At 36.2% G+C, this 21088-nt stretch overlaps 1 protein-coding gene across 4 annotated transcripts in view; it reads left to right on the forward strand.

Annotated features, from left to right (window-relative positions):
- Positions 1–19920, forward strand: part of LOC137491074 (uncharacterized) — a 31667-nt gene extending 11747 nt beyond the window's left edge. For 2 of the 4 annotated variants that reach the window (XM_088650620.1, XM_088650619.1), the window contains exons 3-4: positions 8713–8862; positions 17888–19920. In XM_088650620.1, the coding sequence (XP_088506746.1) occupies positions 8778–8862; positions 17888–18870 (1068 nt within the window). In that variant the 5' untranslated portion in view covers positions 8713–8777 and the 3' untranslated portion in view covers positions 18871–19920. Of the gene's footprint in view, positions 1–264; positions 8190–8712; positions 8863–17887 lie in introns of all 4 variants that reach the window. The other 2 variants (XM_087250559.2, XM_088650621.1) reach the window with 2 other exon arrangements.
- The last annotated feature ends 1168 nt before the right edge of the window (positions 19921–21088 follow it).

Consider the following 21088-nt stretch of genomic DNA (forward strand, 5'->3'; position numbering starts at 1 on the left):
ACACTGTTTCAATTTACTATAACTTCTATGTTAAGCGGCTTTGACACAATTTACATTGTAAAAGCACTAGATAAATAAAGATGATTTGAATCTGCTTAAATGTGTACACGTTAATGGACCAAACATAATATGATCTGATTTTTTTGACATTTAATGTGCATCAAAGTTACAGTGTGTGTAGCCAATGTTTCCAGTGTCTTTTCACTTTTCAGCTTTTGATGAGTTTTTAAGACTTAATGAAAACTAATGTTTTATTTATTTCAGACATAATTGAAGAGAATCAGGGGAGTAAAGAGGAGAAACATCATGTCAAAATTGAGGAAAAAACTCATTTACAGACTGATGATATTTTTAAAAGGAGAGTCAGAAATCGTTTCACCTGCACTCAGTGTGGGAAGAGTTTTGGAAGAAAAGACATTCTTAAGATTCACATGAGGATCCACACTGGAGAGAAACCATTCACGTGCACTCAGTGTGGGAAGAGTTTCAGTTCCTCATCACACCTTAATGAACACATAAGGACCCACACTGGAGAGAAACCATTCACATGCACTCAGTGTGGGAAGAGTTTCAACCGATCAGAACACCTTAATGAACACATGAGGACCCACACTGGAGAGAAACCATTCACATGCATTCAGTGTGGGAAGATTTTTAGCATATCATCATCCCTTAATCGACACATGAGGATCCACACTGGAGAGAAACCATTCACATGCATTCAGTGTGGGAAGAGTTTCAGCCAATCATCATCTCTTAAGGAACACATGAAAATCCACACTGGAGAGAAACCATTCACATGCACTCAGTGTTGGAAGAGTTTCAGCCAATCATCGTGTATTAAGGAACACATGAGAATCCACACTGGAGAGAAACCATTCACATGCACTCAGTGTGAGAAGAGTTTTACCCGCTCGTCACACCTTAATCGACACATGAGGATTCACACCAGAGAGAAACCATTCACTTGCACATGAGCCGTGGTCACACTGGACTTTTCTCCCCATTGACTTCCTTTCATATGCACGCGAATGTGTCACACTGTTAAAAATTGTCCCGTTAAAAAACAGTAAAATACTGGCAGCTGCAGTTGCCAGCAATGTACTGTTATTTTTACAGTCTATTTCCGTAGTGTAAATTAACAGTATATTACTGTTAAAATACATTTTTACACTGTGTTTTTACCTCTCACACCTTTAACCCTTTAAACCCCAGAGCATATACTTCAGTTTTTATTGAAGTGTCCACACTACTGAGTGTTCAAGAAACATGTAGCAAAGCTGAAGTAAATTAATTAATTAACTGACTAATTAAATGATAATTGAGGATTAACAATGAACAAATGAAGAAATACCGAAGGGAAAAAACAAGAACAAAACATACAAAACTTTAGTCACAGCTTTATAATGAAATAACCTGAAGAACAACAAATGATTAAATCACTTAAATGATCAGCGGATGATTAAACAACTCTACAAACATCATCACCAGCTACACTTATTACTTAATACATGTATTTTTGTATAACATTTACTAAAGTTCTTCTTGAGAAAAAGTTAAAGTTTTACGTCACCATCATGGAGAACAGAGTTTGCTTTAGTTGGGCTCTTAGCCCTGTCATTTTTAACATTTATATATCTTGGCTGCTGCAATTGTTAAGAACTTTATTTAAAAAGCTCCTTTGTTGTGGCAAACCAGCCAAAAACCTAAATAAGATCTGGTGATGTTCATGTTGCTATTAAATGGCAGAGTCTGTTCTCATTTAGTATAATTAAATTTACTGCTCCTATTCAATGTTAAATCTATTGTTTTACATTATATGTCTATATATGGCAATGATTTCTGGAAGTTTTTAAGAATATCTTGGACAATAACACTGCTCTATGGTGTAAATCTCACTCAAAGAGACATCAATAATCAGCACATGAACCTCAATAATGGTGACAACTAACAAAATTAACAGTTTAACTCACAAACAGGCAACTGAAAGTCTAAACATAAACAACAGCAGAATCAAACACAAATAAAGAAAACTGTGAGACCATTATACAACATTTATTTATACCGCAATGCATGCTGGGATATTTGTACCGTGCCACTCCCAGCATGCATTGCAGCATGAAACATTTGAGATGTTACCATTGTTGAGATACAAGTTCAGATTCATGAGGTCTGAGTGTGTATTTGTCATAACTGAACTGTTTTTGTATGTTATTTCTTCACTGTTAAGTAATTACGTGGGTATCTTTTCTGTTTCCACTTCTCATTAATTAAATTAATACCTGCAACTAAGCATAAAATCTATTGCATGAGGCACTTCTTCCAGATTTATAACATAACATTTATCAGAACTAATTTCAGACAAATAGATTTCTCTATTTATTGACTTTCCAACTTGATTACTATAATACAAGTATTTTGTTAACTCTTTATTATAGTAATTGGAGAGTCTGAATTAATAAGTTCAAAGGTGAAGAGCCCAACTAAACCAGCCCCTCACTCCATTACGGTGACACAAAAAACACCTTAATTTCTGTTGGATCTCAATGAGAATAGTATGGAAGTCAAATCAGTCAGTAATAAGTGTGTCTGCTGTTGTTTGTGGAGTTGTTTAATGATCCTCTGCTGAGACTGAAGCTGTTTTATTTTATTTGATTTTATTTAATGTTGTAACTCAAGTCACTGTTTGTGTTTCTTGTTTATTTTCTTCAGTAATTGTAATTATTAACAGCAGGTGTTCATCAGTGTCTGAATTCACTCATTAGTGTTCATTAAAACTGTCAGGTGAACTATTTTAGTTAACTAGTGTATGAAATAGTGAACAAGGACACAAAGTGTGATTTCAAACACAGACTTCAAAACATCGAATCTGAACTCTGTTAGCTCACAGTTTTCTGCAGTTGGTTACTTTCTCGAAAACAAAAATGTTACCCAGAAAGCACTGTTTTTAACAGAATATTACTGTTTTAGTGAAAAAACATTATTTTACCGTAGAATCTGACCGTTTTCTAACAGCAATTTTTTACAGTGCAGACCGGAGACATTTGTGCATTAAGTGTTGCAGTTCACTGCGTTTCAAAGTTCAGGCTTGGTGAACTCTGACCTGCAAAATTACATCACTTGACTGTGTGAGACCAATTAAAGATCAAAACATGACCTCTCTGGACAGAAATTTAAAAAATGTACCAATCGCTCACTTTTTTAAATGTCTAATCATCTTGTTTGTTCCCACTTCTTTTCGCAACACCGTACAACAGAATTTCGCATGCTCAAACTCTAGTGTGACCCTGCTTCGATGTGGGATGAGTTTCAGCAACTCTTCGGACCTTGATAAACACATGAAGACCCACACTGAAGATAAACCATTCACATGCACTCAGTGTGGGAAGAGTTTCAACCGATCAGCAAACCTTAATGAACACATGAAAATCCACACTGGTGTGAAAGAGTATTCGTGCTTGAGTGTGAGAAGACTTTTATTACAGCTCCAAAATTGAAACGGCACCAGACGTTTCACACTGGAGAGACCGTACAAGTGTTCACACTGTGACAAGAGGTTTAATCAGTAACACATCTGAAAACACAAAAGAGAATTCACACTGGAGAGAAACCATACAGTTCTGATCAGTGTTTACAGAATTGGACAAAAAGTTGCACACATGACATGAATGCAGCAAAACATTTTCTCATGTGCACAGGATGTTTCATGTCTGAATAATGTTTGAAAAGGCTGAGTGTCGATAAACTGTTTTCCAACACTCCTACACTGCAGTAGGTGGGGTTGTAAATGTGTTTCGCTCCTCGTGTTTACTGTAAACACATTGACAGCAGCTGAGAGAAGAACAGTTTCATAAACATCTGGCAAACAGCACCTCTGTGGCTTAAAATCTCTCTTTGCAAGTGATTGTACAGGTGCGGATACATCTGTACTCCACTCTCCAGTGTATTCATGTAGCTGGTGTTGTTTTGGATGATGTTCTCTGTCTGACTCCCTGAATGAGAAACATCACTGGAAAGACACCGCACATCAATGAAGGTGGAGCTCCAGGACGGTCAGTTTGCAGTATATCAGGGCCTCAAGTTTAGAAAGCCCATTCAATTGTCCTGTGTTGAATCTTTTATTAGTTAAGTTTCTTTACTTTTAGATTTAAGATTTTTTCTGGCTTACTGCATTTACTTTTTTTGAGTAGAATACAAACTTGATGAATATTAAGTTTTACAGTGTGATGATCCCATGACTCCAGGTTGGAGTATGTTGTAAATCCTGATTGTATGCCTGCATTACTCTATAATGGGTATATAAAAGTTGTTGTGCTAGCTACCCCAGGATGCTGAGGTTACTCACGAGTCCTCATGTTAAGACCTGCCATCTTATTGACTCTCTAACCTTATGTTTTTGTTTTGCATTATTTATATCATGTAGTTAAAGTGTTGATGTGATTATATCCTAGGTTCTTTATCTTCATTAGTATCCCTAGTAATTTGTTGGTTTCTTTGATTGATTGTTCTGTGAGTTACATTTTATAATAAATAATTTGCATTCAGGCTATTTTGTTGGTTCATCTCTCTTTTATGTTGTGACTCAAACAAGCGGGTCATAACACTTTGTAAAATGTGTCCAGTTGTATTCGAGAGCTTGTCCTTTAAGTCATGACTATAGTGTGAGACGGAACCTAGACTAAGCAGTAGATTGAGAACATTGCCATTCGTCTTAGCTCCTTCACCACAACAGACAATCACATCAACTGCATTACTGCTGCCGCTGCACTGATCCATCTTTAAATCTCACATTCTCCATTGCTCGTGTGGTTCTCAATTCTGGTGCTTGTGCAAAAAGGTTAACAACCGTCCCAAATTAATTTGAACTCTTATTACTATATCATAGAATCACACATGAGAAATCCTAAAAGCAGAGATTTGGCTCACCTATAACTGCTAAAGATCAATTTGCACCAGTTCAGCAAGAGACAACATTTGTTTGAGTTTCCTCGCTGACAGGCCTTAACAAAACACGGCGTTCCTAATTGGTTGGTGACTCCACTTCAGTGACGTCCTTGGGATTCACTCGCCGTCTCGGTTGGTTACTGGGGTGACAGACTCTGCTGAGGGTCAGTTTGCAGAAGTTTTTTTGCGGTTTCGACGGTTCCTAAACTTTTGGACGTTGCGTGGAAAGTTCTTTGCCACCAGATTGTGAGGAGGTGCAGTGTCCAATAGCAAGGTGAGAGGGGACAGAGAGCAGCAGCGAGCATAAGTGAGCTAATGCAAAAAGCAAAGTTTTACTGTTGCTGTAGGTTTTTAAGTGATCTGGTTTGGTCTATCCCAATGGCACTGTCTTCCAATGAGCAGTTGCCATTGTTGAAACTCAATGCAAAGGATGTTGCAGATCTCAAAACCAGTTCGAATCAGACTCGGAAACTGGTTGCCAAATTGTCTGTAGTCATTGAACCAGCTTGAGGGCTTAAACCACCACAACAACAAAGCACCAATTGATTTTGGGTTCTTCTGACCCATACTTCTCTGCAGATGTTCTGGTACCCTCCAGTGAAATTAATAAATGGCTTAAACCAAACAAAAGGGGCTTTACAGGATTTTCAGTGGGAACCGCCTCATGAGACTTTTGAATGACTCACGGTCATGCGTTAGTAATAGGGTACAATTTCATAGACACAAAGAGAAACCAAACTGCACGAACTTCCGCAAACCGACTCTCAGCAGTCCATCACCTCGGTAACCCAGGACAACAGCCATTCATGAGCATGTGAATCCTAAAGACGTCATAGAAGCGAACCACCACCCAATCAGGAGCACCGTGTTTCCCCAAGACCAGCCGGCGAGGGAAACTTGACTTCAGCATTTAAAACAAACTAATGTTGTCTCTTGCTGATTGGTGCAGATTGATCGTAAGCAGTTAAAGATAAGACAAATCTCTGCTTTTACCCTTTACCGGAGGTCGTTTGCCACTGCTCCCTATACCACGCTGCTAATGCTAACGCCGGCATTGTTGACTATCGATGGGACGCCACCAACGCAGCTGTTTAAAGGGGACTGCCTGTGTTAATTCCTAGTGTGCCGCTTTGTGCTCCACTTCATTCTTTCGTTTGTTTATTTGTTTTGGATGTATTGATTTGTGTTAACATTAGTAGTGCTCTGCTTTTGTTTTGTCTTCAATTTATGCAGAGCATTGACTTTGTTTTGTTATTAAGATGTTATTTTTTGTGTGTGTTTATTATTATCATTATTTTGATTAAGTGTCAATTGAAGTCTGGATTTAGTGTAGGTCAAATATTGTAATCAAAGCTGTAGCTGTCTCCCAACCAAATCATATGAAGTAGGTGTGTTAACCTGATTAACCCACTTATTGATGTGTTTTTTGGGTTATTTTCATTTTGATTTATTTCAGGAACTGAGGTTTCTCCCAGTGGATGACGGGTATTTTTCCAATTGGTGGTTGTGCTTCGTTATTGTGCTGTGGGACATTGAGTGCTTGATAGCGTGATTTGAGTGCACTGTGGTGTGTGCGTGTGCTGGTATAAAGTCAGTCTACTTGTATTTAGTCAGTGGGAACCTCCAATCCTGTGTTTTGATTGTTTTATTTAATATGAAGTGGGAGTTTCTGCTGTGCTTTTAAGACGAGTAATATTTTACAGTTTTATCCTAAATAAATATCTTTGTACTTTTGCAATTACCCACGTATCTGTGCCTTTTTGAGGGGAAACGAACCTGTGTCCTTTTTTCCTAATAGTTATTTCCCTGGGTAACTGCCAGGCTGGCGTAGTCGGTTATTTTTATTCAAAGATATTTCTAACTCTTCTCTATACCCTCGTCACACATACGTTCAAACAGACATTCTATAAAGACTCTACTTGCTAAAATTGTGTTTTAGCACAAGCTAAAGCTAGAAGTCTCTACAAACACAAATGCATTACTCAGACGGCATTAAAAGCAACCCTTCGTAATGTTTCTTCATCTATTCAACCTTTTTAAAGGCTTCCAATTCATAACGTTTTATAATGAAAAGTGTTTACAACTGTTCTGTAACAAACATTCAAACAGACACTGTTATACACATTGTATATGAACCCAGTCTGCTAAAATGGTGACTTAATCCAAACTTTTTGGTTATGCAACTTATGAGAAAGTGTATATGAAGTGTAATGCGAGACGAAGAAAAAATCACTTACATTGAAGTTGGTTATTGACCAGATTTTCTCCTTTTCATTAAAAGCAAGCAACAAGTTAAATTTGATTGAGATTTGCACTGTAGTCCTTAAAGTTGAATGAACAACCTGTCATAATATCAGTAAGTCTGAGCATGAGAGAGATAATCCTCTAAACACTATAGAGTTTGTTTTTCAGCTAGTAAACTTTTGCAGAGCATGCTTCGCCACCAATTTTTCACTTTTTGAAGGATTCAAAATCACTTTTTGAAGGATTTCAAATGTATATTTGACCTCCTTGGGATAAGCGATATTCAGGGCGTAAACCCAAACCATCAAGAACAACTTCTTCCTCCAACACAGCCACATCCATTACTTCCTTTGGCAGAAGAGTCGATGTGTTCTCATCTGTGACTATCAATAGTCCAACATTTATTCCTATTACTGCATCTTCCTCACCAGTTGTCTAACAGAAAAAAATAACAACTATGAATTAGAAAAATTTACAAAGCAGTTAAAAATGTATACATTTTAAACAGACGTGTGCCCACATGAGAATACATGTATGTGAATAACTCAGAATAATTAATGGTAAATGTCTTTTAAAGTGGCAGTTCACCCCAAAATTAAAGTTGACATTTACTCGTCCTCCACTTGTTTTCCCGCTTTTGTATGGTAATTTTCATGTTCTATACTGATATATTCAGTAGTAAATGCCTGAATTCAGGATCATCTCCTAGAATATACATCAAAAGAGGAATCCATCAAGGATATCCCATCTCACCTTTACTTTTAAATATAGCTGTTGAACATATGTCATTATATAAAAAAGTTTTAGAGTACACTATAAGTATTTATATAGTTGATAGGACTTTTACTTTAAGTCAGTTTGCAGATGACACTCTATTCTTTCTTAAAAATAAGGAGGTCCTCCCTTTAAAAAACCTTTAAAAAAAAAAGACTTTTATTTTGGCGTGGCGTGTGACGTCATAAGTCTGTGCCGGTCCCGCGCTGTGATTCAACTGGAGAAAGGTTTGTTTAAAAGCGTTTACACTTTTAAACCGATTGATTAAAGTTTCAGTGCTAACTTATGTGCGTGCTGTTTACAATATTATTTAACCCTTTATACAACACATAACCCTATACTCACAGTAAGGTCTATTGTTTGAATAAAGATAGGATAAACTTTTTGTCCCAGAGAGGAAATTTGTCTTGTGCAAAAAAAGTGCTACACGTTGCTCTAAGCAGACAAAGTAAATAAAACAAACAAAACAATTAAGAACAAACCTGAATAACATTTGAAAAAAGTTACAGAGATATGTGTACTAAGTGTTCTAATAAAGGTTTAATTTATTAAATAGCATAATGTTATTGCATTCTAAGTATACATCACTATATATAAGAATGGAGTACTAGTTTTTATCAGGTCATTTGTGGCTATTGTTTCTTGCTCGGACTTATCTGATTTCTCTTTTTTAACTGTCATATTAGGAAACTGTTGAACCAAGTGAGAAGTTATTTTGTTTCTGTTCATTGTTTTGTTCATTTTAAACAGGATAAAGTGTCCAAACACAGAGAAAATCTCCTGCTGAAGCGACTGATCTCCACACTGTTATAAAGATGGCGTTTATTAAAGAGGAGAGTGAAGATGTGAAGATTGAAGAAACATTCACAGTCAAACAGGAAAATCTGCAGGAACAAACAGGTTGGTTTTCATTCTCAAAGACCAACTCAGTCATTTGATCCTCATTCAGATATATTTTAATAATAAGAATACTAAATTAAATCCATCTTGCAGCCCTGAGTGTGCTGCCTAGTTCTCCTAAATGCACATAAGCACTCATTGAAAGACAGAATGAGTTTCTTTCTTGTTACTTGTTTTCATGTTTTTTGTCATTATTTTATGTATTATTAGTCTCCCATTTTCTCTGCCTTCTTAAGGTTATTGCAAATTATAGTGGAACAATAACGTTTAGCATTGCACTGACTACAATTGGCCAACAAACTAGTCTAAAAATGACTTTTGCTGCTTAAGAAATGGATTACAGCATGCTGATGATGTGCAACCAAGTTTATCAGTATTGATCACCATATATATATATATATATATATATATATATATATATATATATATATATATATATATATATTTGAATAATTTATTTTTTAAGTATCTCCCCAATGATGTTTACAGTTTTTTTTTTTTTTTTTACAATGGCTACGGCAGTTTTTTCAATACATTTAACAAGTTTGCTAAACTCTTAACGCAGCAACACACCTATAACACACAATTGGCAAAACAGTTAATTTCATGCTCAAAATCACACATTGTAAACTAAACCTCCAAACTAATGTTCAAAATACAATAATAAACGAACACACTACACCATGTCTAACAAAACACTTCAAACGTGTTTCAAAACACAAACGCATGTTCTCTTCCAACAGAAACATTCAGTCAATCAGAACACACTGACAATATAAACACTATCATCAGCTAAAATTACAGAAACTGCATTAGTTTATGTGTCAGGTCTGCCCTTATAATTGAAGCCTCTCTGCAGTTTTGTTTTGTTGGGTTTAGTGAATGCAGGCATTTTCTTTCTTTAACTGCAAAAATTCTATACAAAAATAAAGAAAAAAAATGCTTTTTAAAATGTACAGTTTATGTAAAAAAAAATACAGACACATAATTGCTGCAGTACAGACTTTATTTGCAAAAAGGATTTCACTGCAAGATATACAAACAGAAAAAGCACCGCAATTATAATTTAAAAAAAAACAGTAATCTTCTATTCTGCCTAATTAACCTAGTTAAGCCTTTAAATGTCACTTTAGGCTGTATAGAAGTGTCTTGAAAAATATCTAGTAAAATAATCTGCCACATGTTCTCATCCACATTACACTTGATATCTTCTATGGCCCGGCATGGTAACTGTTGCCCTTTGGCCTATTATGTTTCTCCCACAGCGACATCCCCTGCCTTGTCAACAGATAATTTCATGTGGTACTTGAATTATATATACATATATAAATATAACCGCAATAAACTGTTTCTCATTGGCAATCAAATAAAATATAGGGAATATATTTGTGTTTCAATTCACAATTAGAACAGCTGTTCACTTTGGCTTTATCCTATATAAGTTCTGTTAGAACATGATGTTATCTGTTCTGACATACTGTGTTAAAGCATTTGTAAATTTGACAGTAATGTTACATTGTTTTGGTCGTGGTTGTGCGTGTGTGTAAAAGAAGCAACAAGAAATGTTTTAATTGTATAGCCCACAAAGACGGATGTTGTGCTTACCGTATTTAGAGTTTAGGAAACTTGTTAAATGTATTGATAAAAGTGTCATAGCAATTGTAAAAAACTGAAACAGAGCAAGGACATTTTCACAGTATGCCTGATAAAATTTTTTCTTCTAAAGAAAGTCTTATTTGTTTTATTTCGTCTAGAATAAATGCAGTTTAAAATTTTTAAACATCATTTTAAGGTCAAAATTATTAGCCCCTTTAAGCTATATTTTTCCTGGTTTGTTTCCTGTCAGAACAAACCATAATTATACAATAACTTGCCTAATTACCCTATCCTGCCTAGTTAACCTAACTAACCTAGTTAAGCCTTTAAATGTCACTTTAAGCTGTATAGTAGTGTCTTGAAAAATATCTAGTAAAATATTATTGATTGTCATTATGGCAAAGATAAAAGAAACCCGTTATTAGAGATAAGTTATTAAAACTTTTATGATCAGAAATGTGTTAAAAAATATCTGCTCTCCGTTAAACAGAAATTAGGGAAAAAATAAACAGGGGGCTAATAATTCAGGGGGTCTAATAATTCAGATTTCAACTGTATTCATATATGTATGTATATATATATATATATATATATATATATATATATATATATATATATAGGATTTGCTATAGCCCCTGGGCCCAATAGCCGCGTTTCCTATATCGCGCCTAAAGCGAGCGAGCCAGGGTGAGCCAAGGTCAGTCGCGTTTCCACAGTCACTTCCAAGGCCTTATCGGGCCAAATCGGGGCTTTCTTGGGGCCAGCAGCCGGCCTTTTTCAGCCCGCCAAATACCTTGGGCCAAGGAGGGCCAGCTGGGGCTTCAGAGCAGTGTGAAAGGAGAGTCGGGCAGTTTTCTGATCGCACATGAGTACATGTGCCAAACAAATAAAGAAATAAGGGAAAGAAAACATCTAGCCTTATAGTCTGGGGTCTTTTTGCGTATGATCACTCTAATGTTTCCCTTTTAAATGTAAGGCTGCTGCATAAAATAATAAAGTAGTTTTATTTTATAATGACATTCTTTGCTGCGTCTTCCTTGATGTTTCAATAAAGCATAATAATCTTTACACCATATTAAAGACACAGCAGACAGTAAAGGTTTCCGAGAGTTTGTCAAGTTTTAAAGGTGTGTTTGTGCACGTTTAAATGCCTGTATGTGCGTGTGAGACCGAGAAAAAGAGCACTCCCTTCACAGCTCTGTTGATGCCGCAGGCAGCTTTTTTCTTTTTTTTTCTTTTTATTTTGGAGATGATACACAATATAAATACAACAGAAAGACATAAAACTTTATGAATTACGTGCCCACTTTCGTAGACTTTAAACAATATAGTGTCATTTCTTGATAAAATAGCCTAAGCTATATTGAAATATAATTTAAAGAATTACAAATATCGGATATAATAAAATCGCATTAAATAAATAAACCAATATAAAATAAACAAAAGCTAGCTATAACAATGTAGGTAGCCTATATACAATACATAAATCAAACCGTTTTAAGGCCTCATATAACTTTCATTTTACAAAGACCTGTCTGAAAAAAAAAAGATTTTAGATATTTTCTAAAAACAATAAATATCGTAGAAGGTTTGAAATATTATTTATAAAGTATTTGGATACAATGATATTAATCACACCATGCAAACAGGGCATTTTTGGTTGAGTGAAAGCAGAATCTAGACTACTTTTTTTTTGTCACTCAGTCCTGTGCTGCGCCAGTTTAAACTCATCGGGGAAAGTCCAAGCACAAAATGTGTTCTATATCCTCAAACAACTGTTTATGTTTTTATATAACGTGGTCAAATTTATAAATGAAACTTTAAATGAAGAGCTTTAGTGAATTGCTGCAGAGCGCAACAAATATGGCTGTATTTTATTAGGCTACTTGCTCTTATGTGCTGAAACACTTAACACGTCGTTTATCAAACCAAGGATGTTATAAAATACATTTCATACCGAGTTATAACGGAGAATTTCTGTGGCTTTATATTATGGATGTGTGCGCTCTCTATGTTGGGTCACTTCGTTAGTGGCAAAGCACTCGATGTTCAATGCCAACAGTCGGTCGGTGAGTAAACAAATGTAATAAATGGAAATTCACAAGTCTATGCGTATAGACATATAATGTACTGCTGTACAGAAACGTGTCATTTGTCTTCATTTTAATGGTTTCGTTTCGTGATGATTCCTTGGTGTGTTTTATCTGCCTGATTCCCGCTAAAGTGGGCGGGTTGTGTGACGTTTGATTCGGGGGACGTTCTGGGGGCGATGTTTGCATGACGCGCTGCAAGCTACTTGCCCGACAGTGGAAACGCGACATGACTTTGGCCTCATTACTCAACCTGACGGACGATTGGCCCGGCCTGATAAAAGCCCTGGCTTGCACTGGCCCGATAGTGGAGATGGGGCTAATGTGTTCTTAATCTGGCCCTGATTTGAGTGTAAAGTTCGTCAGTATTAAACATGTTCTTCACGTACCAGCAGGTGGCGCCATTGAAATCTTTTTGCTTGAGACTTTTTTTAGAGAATGTATTTTTAAATCCTAAAAACAGTGTTATTTTGCTTAGGCATTGTTAGGGCTGTGATGGTCACCGTGACCACAGCGTCACCGCGGTGGTCAGTTGCCACAGCGGTTGTCCATTGCCCCCGGTGGTAGCACGTGACATCACGCACCTTTAAACATAAATTGCCGTTATGTTACCTTTATGTTAAGTATTAAATTTCTGTTAGAATATAATATTAGACGCGATACAGCAAGTTCAAGTTCAACCCTGATTCTTGTTGGAAAACCCAGTCTTACATCTGGGAACATTCTGGATTTTTACCGACCGAGAAATGTGAACCAATTAATTTGAATTAAGCTTTTTGTAGTTTTTTTGAATGTTAAAAAGTGTTTTAATATTCACCGCGGAGAGTCCAAACACTGAAGAGCAAATACATCAATGTGCAGCTCCACAGGTCCCGAACCATGCAAACCAGTGGCGATTGATGGCGGCGAGAGAAAAAAAGCCACGTAGGCTATAATCAACTCCTTTTTTTTAAACGCAAAAAGCCCAGCTAGTCAGCCAGGTATGGTAGCGGCATTTCCAAAAAATGGCCAGATACATGAAAGACATTGACGAGAAATGGAGCAACATAATTAGTAGTTAAGAATGCCCCGCTCCGCAGTGTAGAGATCTGCTAAATAAAATAACTTGCGAAAAGGATGCAATAAAAAATGCAAGCTCTTAATCATTCTTCATAATCTGATTCGTACTTGCAATAAACCTATATTGTGCAGAAAAGAACAAGCCCTAAAACAAAGTCTAGAGAGAGAAGAGTAAATATTATGCAATTAATATTAGTGAATATTAATGATCATAAATCATTAATTTATGACACTGTAAACTTGACTTGGCTGGCTGATCATCTTTATACCCAAAAAGGCATTTTTAAGTGTCCTAACTTAAGACTGCTGCTGCATAAGGGGATGTTTCTTATTACAACTTTTAGCAATGTCAAAATGAAAGCAAACTTTAAAAAGGGTTTTGTTTTATTAATTGTATAGCTTATTAGTTTTAAATATAATGTATATATATTTAATATATATATAATGACTATAATAAATAATAATAATAATAATAGTAGTGTAGACTACTGTGCAGTGTCCAACAAAACATTTTATTAGGTTACTCTAATAGACCTAATCCCTAACTGAAAAACGAATGTGAAAATGAAAGGCAGTTGCGTCTGTGCTAAAATGAATTTAAGCCCCACACCCCTAAATAAATTAAATAAACACCACAACCGCCACACCGGCGGTTGTTGATGACTTACCACCGCGGTAGTAAAAAATTGCGTTTTCAAGGTATACCGCAGTTTGGAAAAGTCAAGGTTTTAAAACTGCCAATATTTTCTGCTGTACTGTCCCTACGGTATATGCAAGGGTTTTTATTTTATGTTATCAATTTTTCAGGACAACAGTATCTCCAGCACATTGACACCTTTACTGATATGAAAATGCTTTTTGATGCGAAATTAATTTATACAGTTATTCCTTAGGCAGATTAAAAAAAAAAAAAATGAGTAGACCTAGACTACTATAATTAAGCAAATATTCTCTAAATGTAGACCTCAATACATTGATATGCATTGAAATACATGATGAATACTCTTGACGCATGAAAAAGTAAAGCCTGCAGCTCACAACAAATGTGGAAGGTTATTGCGTGTCATATTTAACAAACTGTTTACTGCTAATGTTATGTAATTTAGTTGACATGAATAATTGAATATTAATCAGATGATGTCATTACACTGCTGTGCTGTCAGCCAATCGTTACATTGCTGATCATGATTTAGAGGATCGATAGATCTGTCCTTCACAACACACAAAGATCTCAGATCAGTTCATCCAGACATTTTAATCTGATTCTTGAACTTGTTTGAAGAACCAAATTAGCCAGAGATCAGTTATCAAGATTAAAAGATCCAGGATCTGCCAAATCATCTTAGATCTTTTAAACGAGGCACGAAGAACGGACCCCAGGTCACTGCTACGAATGACAATTTTTGTATGTCGCTGTTTGTTGTTGTACTCCTGTTATCCTGAGAGCTGATGCTGAGTTTTCTTAGGCATTTTCATACTTGAAACTGTTAATCCTGGGTCATTCTAACCCTAGTTAAACATTCCTGGGTTGTCTGTAGTTACCATCCACACTGCTCATGCTATACCTGGTTGTTAATTACCAGACGTTTCACATTCGCAAATCCCCGGGTTAACATTATTATTTGTATATTTCCGTTGTCACTGTCCCTGATTGGACAAATAGCAGGTAACCTTTTTAGATGGCATTTCTGCATCTTGTCGGGTATATAAAATGTCATAACGTAGGTCTTCATCTAAGCATCAGAACATGCACAAAGCCAAGAAAACAAAGACAAGTACAAGTGAAGTTTGTTTATAAACTTATTTTGAGAGAATCACATGCTTAGGATTGCTTGCGGCTGGTCTCGCACTATTTAATTTAGGATTCACCAATCAGACGATTCCTAAACCACTATAAATACCCTGAGTTCCATATCACAGCCATCTTCGTTTCAAAGAATCCCACCTTCCACCCCTACTTCTTCTCCTTTCCTAGATCGGTGGCACAAAAGCCCTGAGGTTAGCACTGTTGCCTCATAGCAAGAAGGTTACTAGTCCTTACCAAGCCAGCTGACGTTTCTGTGCAGAGTTTACACATTCTCCTGGTGCTCACGTGGGTTTCTTCCAGGTTCCCTGGTTTCCTTCCACTGTCCAAAAACATGCAACTTAAGTTACTTGACTAATCCAAATCGGCACCTTAGACATGCTCTTAGTAAGTAGTTATCTCTTAAGAGCAATCACTTTCTGTTTATTAGCTACTAGAGCAGATTAGTTCTCAAGATCTACCCGAGCTTAAACTTCCCTTTCGCATTGCAAATGGCAGGGAGCCTCAGGCTTGAGGATTGTTAAGTGTAAACACTTGGGGCCCTATCATACACCAGGCACAATGTGGCGCAAGGTGCGACACAATTGTTATTTGCTACTTTCAGCTCGGCGCAAGGGTCATTTTGAGGTGTTTAAATAGCAAATGCATTTGCGCTCAAATGTGTGCCCACAGGCATTCTGGTCTAAAAAAACAGGCGTGTTTTGGTGCGTTGCTATTTTGAGAAACTGTAAATAGTCTGATCTTTAGACCAGAACAAAGTCTGTCTATTGTCTGGCGAAAAGTGCGCCTGGCTTACACACTACACACAAGATGTAGAGCAATACGCATATATCTTTACATATGAAAAAGATATAATATATTAAGGATTTATATAATAAGGATATATATAGGATATAAATATAAATGATTAAAATATTACAAAACATATTAATTTCTAGCCTATATGAATTTAAAAACCACTGCCTTCATACTTTCTTCATCTCGGGAGGCTTTTCCAGTTCATTCAATTTGCTTTTGTATAATGTTATTAATATTAGCTGTATTATTTATTATATCCATATTTATATTTGTTTTATTAAAAACAAGCTTAGATTTGTCCACCTGTCAGGTTTTAGACCATATGTGGCACAGCATGTGTATTTGGAAATAACTTAGTATTTTGAGCACACTTAATTTTTATTGTTCATTTATTCGTTTGCTGGAATTTAGAACTGAATTTAGAAATAGTTTTGAAACAAATCTTTGCGCTTAACAAACGTAATTAATTATTTATAGGCTAATTGATGTCTGTGCGTTAAGGGTTCCCTATCCAAAAGAGCAAAAGCGAAAGTGAACTTACTTTACGTCATGTAAATATCAAATGCTCTGATGGCGCGTTGCAACTGGCTCTTAAAGGTAATGGGAGATGAGACTCTGATTGGTTTATTCTCAAAACACACCTATAACTCATTAAGAAAATAAACTCAACCCTTTCAGACCATGTGCCATGGCGCAAAGCGGATTTTCCCGTCCTTATATTAGAAAATTTAAATTATGACACACCCTAAATGCATTAGTGCCCTGCACTTTCCGTTTTGCGCATAGACCGTCAAAATAGAGCTCTTTAAATGAATGAAAACAAGTAGCAAAGTATGTCATCTTGCCATCTCCTCATCACTACAGTTTACAGCAAACATGACATTTAAGCATTTGCATATGTTCATTCATTAATTTTCCTTCAGCTTAGTCCCTTTATTCATTAGGGGTCACCACAGCGGAATGAACAACCAACTTATCCAGCATTTATTTTAAACAGTGGATGCCCTTCCAGCTGCAACCCAGTACTGGGAAACATTTGTTATATAACACAAGTTAAATACAAGAATGCAAACTCACAAAAATAAGCGTAAGTTATGCATACTTGCCATGAACATGCAGGAATTGTCTCACTCGGGTCTTCCAAGCAAGTTGCAAATGTTTAAATCCAGTGGAAAATGCACATGAGGAAACACAACATGAGTAATCTAGAGCAAGTGCATTTGATCATTTACATTTAAAGCCACAGGCACAAAAACAGCTTGGTTTTCCTCTGACCCCAAAATTAAATATTCTTTATTTTGTATAAGGTATATGATCTGATTTTGAGCTGAAACCTCAGACACATTCTGGCAATACCAGACTTATTTTATATCTTGTAAAAAAAGGTTCATAATAGGAACTTTAGAGGGATAGTTGACGCAGAAATAAAAATAGCCTCACTATTTACTTTCCCCTCATGTGGTTTTAAATCTTTACAAGTTTCTTGATCTTGTTAAGCACAAAAGAAGATCTTGTGGAAAAAACGCTGGCTTTCTTTGTGTTCCAGAAGAAAGGAAATGTTTAAAACCACATGACAGAGAGTAAATGGTAAAGTCATTTTCATTTGTGGGTGAAACATCCATTTCATGCTTATCGCTTTGGGCCTTCATACTAAAGTTCACTTTTTTTTTTTTTTAAGATCTGATGGTGCAGAAAGAAGAGACTCAATGGAATGAAATGGAAGAGAAACATCAAGACATAACGACTGATGAAAAACCCACACTCACTAAAAAGACTTCATTACGCAGAAGACCTCGGAAATCCAAATCTTTTTTCAGCAGTAAACAGTGTAGAAAAAGTTTCAGTCAAAAGCCAAAGCTTGATGTTCACATGAGGGTTCACACAGGGGAGAAACCTTACACCTGCGAACAGTGTGGAAAGAGTTTTCCTAAAATCCATGGCTTTAAGGCCCACATGAGAATTCACATTGGAGAGAAGCCGTACAAATGCCAACAGTGTGGAAAGAGTTTTAAGCAAAATAGCAACCTTGAAGTTCACATGAGAACTCACAATGAAGGAAGAATTTTTACTTGCACACAGTGTGGAAAAAGTTTTGCTAAAAAACACAACCTTAACATCCACATGAGGATTCACACTGGAGAGAAACCTTACACATGCACAGAATGTGGTCAAAGTTTTCCATATAAAACCACATTCAGTATCCACAGGAGAATTCACACTGGAGAGAAACCTTACAGATGCACAGAGTGTGGTAAAAGTTTCACACATAAAACCACACTCAATAACCATAAGAGAACTCACACTGGAGAGAAACCTTACAGATGCACTGAGTGTGGTCAACGTTTCCCATATAAAACCACACTCAATAACCACATGAGAACTCACACTGGAGAGAAGCCGTTTGCATGTGCTCAGTGTGGAAAGAGCTTCAGAGCCAAAGCTAGCCTCATGAATCACACGAATCTTCACACTGGAACCATAGTGTTCACATGTGATCAGTGTGGAAAGAGTCTCACACACAAAGACTCCATTAAGAACCATATGAAGACTCACTCAGGAGAGCGTTTTAGATGCAGTGAGTGTGGAAAGGCCTTTAAACATAAAAGAAGCCTCAGTGCTCACATGAAGCTTCACAATGGAGAGCAGAGTCCTCAACATTGAGGCCTTGTCCACACAAACACGGGTATATTCAAAACGGCAGCTTTTTCATGTAGTTTGGCTGTTCATTCATGTGAGAAATGACGAAATCCTTTCGAGAGGATCACATGCTTATGATTGTCCACGGCTGGTCCTGCATTAGCTAACGCATGATTCACCAATCAGATGAATCCTGATTCAATATAAATAACTATGGTTTCTTACTTCAGTTATCTTCATCTTGAGGAATCCCCCCACTCCCCCTCCTTTCTAGATTGGGCAACACGGTGGCACAGTGGTTAGCACTGTTGCCTTAAAGCAAGAACGTCACACGTTAAAGTCCCCACTGAACCAGTTAACATTTGTGTGGAGTTTTGTTCATTCACCCGATGCTCGCGTGGGTTTCCCCTGGGTTCCTTTCACAGTCCAAAATCACATGACCTAGGTAAACTGAACATTCTAAATTGGCACCATAGTCGAGCTCTTAGTAAGTCTTATATCTCCCTTTAGCATTCTCTATATCTGTCATTAGAACAGAAACAAGTCGTTCAAACTCCCCTCTCGCCCTGTTTACGGAAAGGAGCCCAGGGCTCGAGGATCCAATGAGCTTAGAGCTCTCTCGCGGAACAAGTGTGAACTCTTGAACACATATCCAGTTACTGAAAATGAAACCCTTTGAATACCTGAAGATTTAAACTCAACAACTGAAAAGGGGTGAAGATTTTACTGTTTTATAGTGTAGATCAGGGGTCAGATCAGATTGTAGTGTGCATCTGAGTTGCTGCCGCACTGCAAGAATGCAAAATAACTCTATATGTTGATAGATTTTGTGGCTTGTTTCATATGCAAACAAGTATCTGCATCTGAGAAGGTCTGAACCAAATGGTCTACATGAACTCAAGAATTGTGACCCAACCAAAGTAGTTGGGTTATCTCAGAAGGGTTACATCCTTTGTTATAAAGTAGTCTCTCACAGACTGTACTTTGGATTAAGTTACTTGAAGACAGACAAGTTAACATCACTGCTGAGAAACTGCACTATTCTTTGTCTTCAATAAAGTCTTCTCCCCGTAAGAACTTTGGTCAGCTTACTTATTTTATGTATTAGAGTCATCTAATACATTGACGAGCCACCCAAGAATGGTTCAGCCAAATACAGCAAAATCTGACAATGTGTTTCAACTGTATTATGAACCGATATCTATAATTGTGCAAAATACACACATTGTGAAACTGCAGGGGTCAACACAATTCTTTCATGTTGTCGCAACACAAATTAAATTAACTTAACACTTTTAACAAATTTATGTAAATTGATCATAAAAAATTAAGTTGTCCCAATGAAATCTCAAGAATTGTTTAATCAAAAATAAAATAAAAATTGATTAATAAAACATTTTAATTAATTAGTTTAAACAAGTAAAAATGTGTGTGTGTGTATATATGTATATATATATATATATATATATATATATATATATATATATATATATATATATATTAGTGCTGTCAATCGATTAAAAAAATTAACTAATTAATCGCACCTTTATGAAAATTAATCTCGATTAATCAAATTTAAAAGACAGAAATTTGTCATTTCCGCTATTCAAATGTAAAATATATGTAAACGCAAGACAAAAACTATTTAAATTCAAAATATAATTTTTTATTAGAATTTTTGTTTAACTTGTTACACAGATTTCATGTAAACAACATATCTATAATAAACCATCAAGATCCTGGCATGACAGGCATATTTATTACAGAAATTAAAACACAGTCATGTTAGTGCCATATGAATTTCAAATCAATCAATGTATTGAATAATAGGAACCATTTTTATTTTTTTTTTGTCTCTTTTCTTTTAATCAAACAATTATTTGTATTGGTCATGTAAGGGTCATATATTAACTGAACTTCTAATGTTGTGGGTGAGTGCTGTGCATACTAATTAGCATTTTTGCAGAAGTAGATAGATGCGGGTCCAAAATTAAATTCAGCTCTGCAGAAACTTCCTGTCTGAAGAGAGGTGTTAAAACTGAACACAGAACACAGAAAGATGTATACTTTGTTGTTGGGCAGAGAATTCGTAGTAAAAGAGGAAGTATGTCGAAGGGGCGGCCAATGGAGGACTGAACAATGACTGACAAGTGACGTTACACCAAAACTCCTCCTGTTAAGATCGGTTGTGTATATATGCTGAAGTCAGGAAATGTATGTTAGTTGCGAACCTCTTGAATGT

Source organism: Danio rerio, chromosome 4 (genome assembly GCF_052040795.2).
Source record: "Danio rerio strain M-AB ecotype USA chromosome 4, GRCz13ab, whole genome shotgun sequence".
NCBI lineage: Eukaryota > Metazoa > Chordata > Actinopteri > Cypriniformes > Danionidae > Danio > Danio rerio.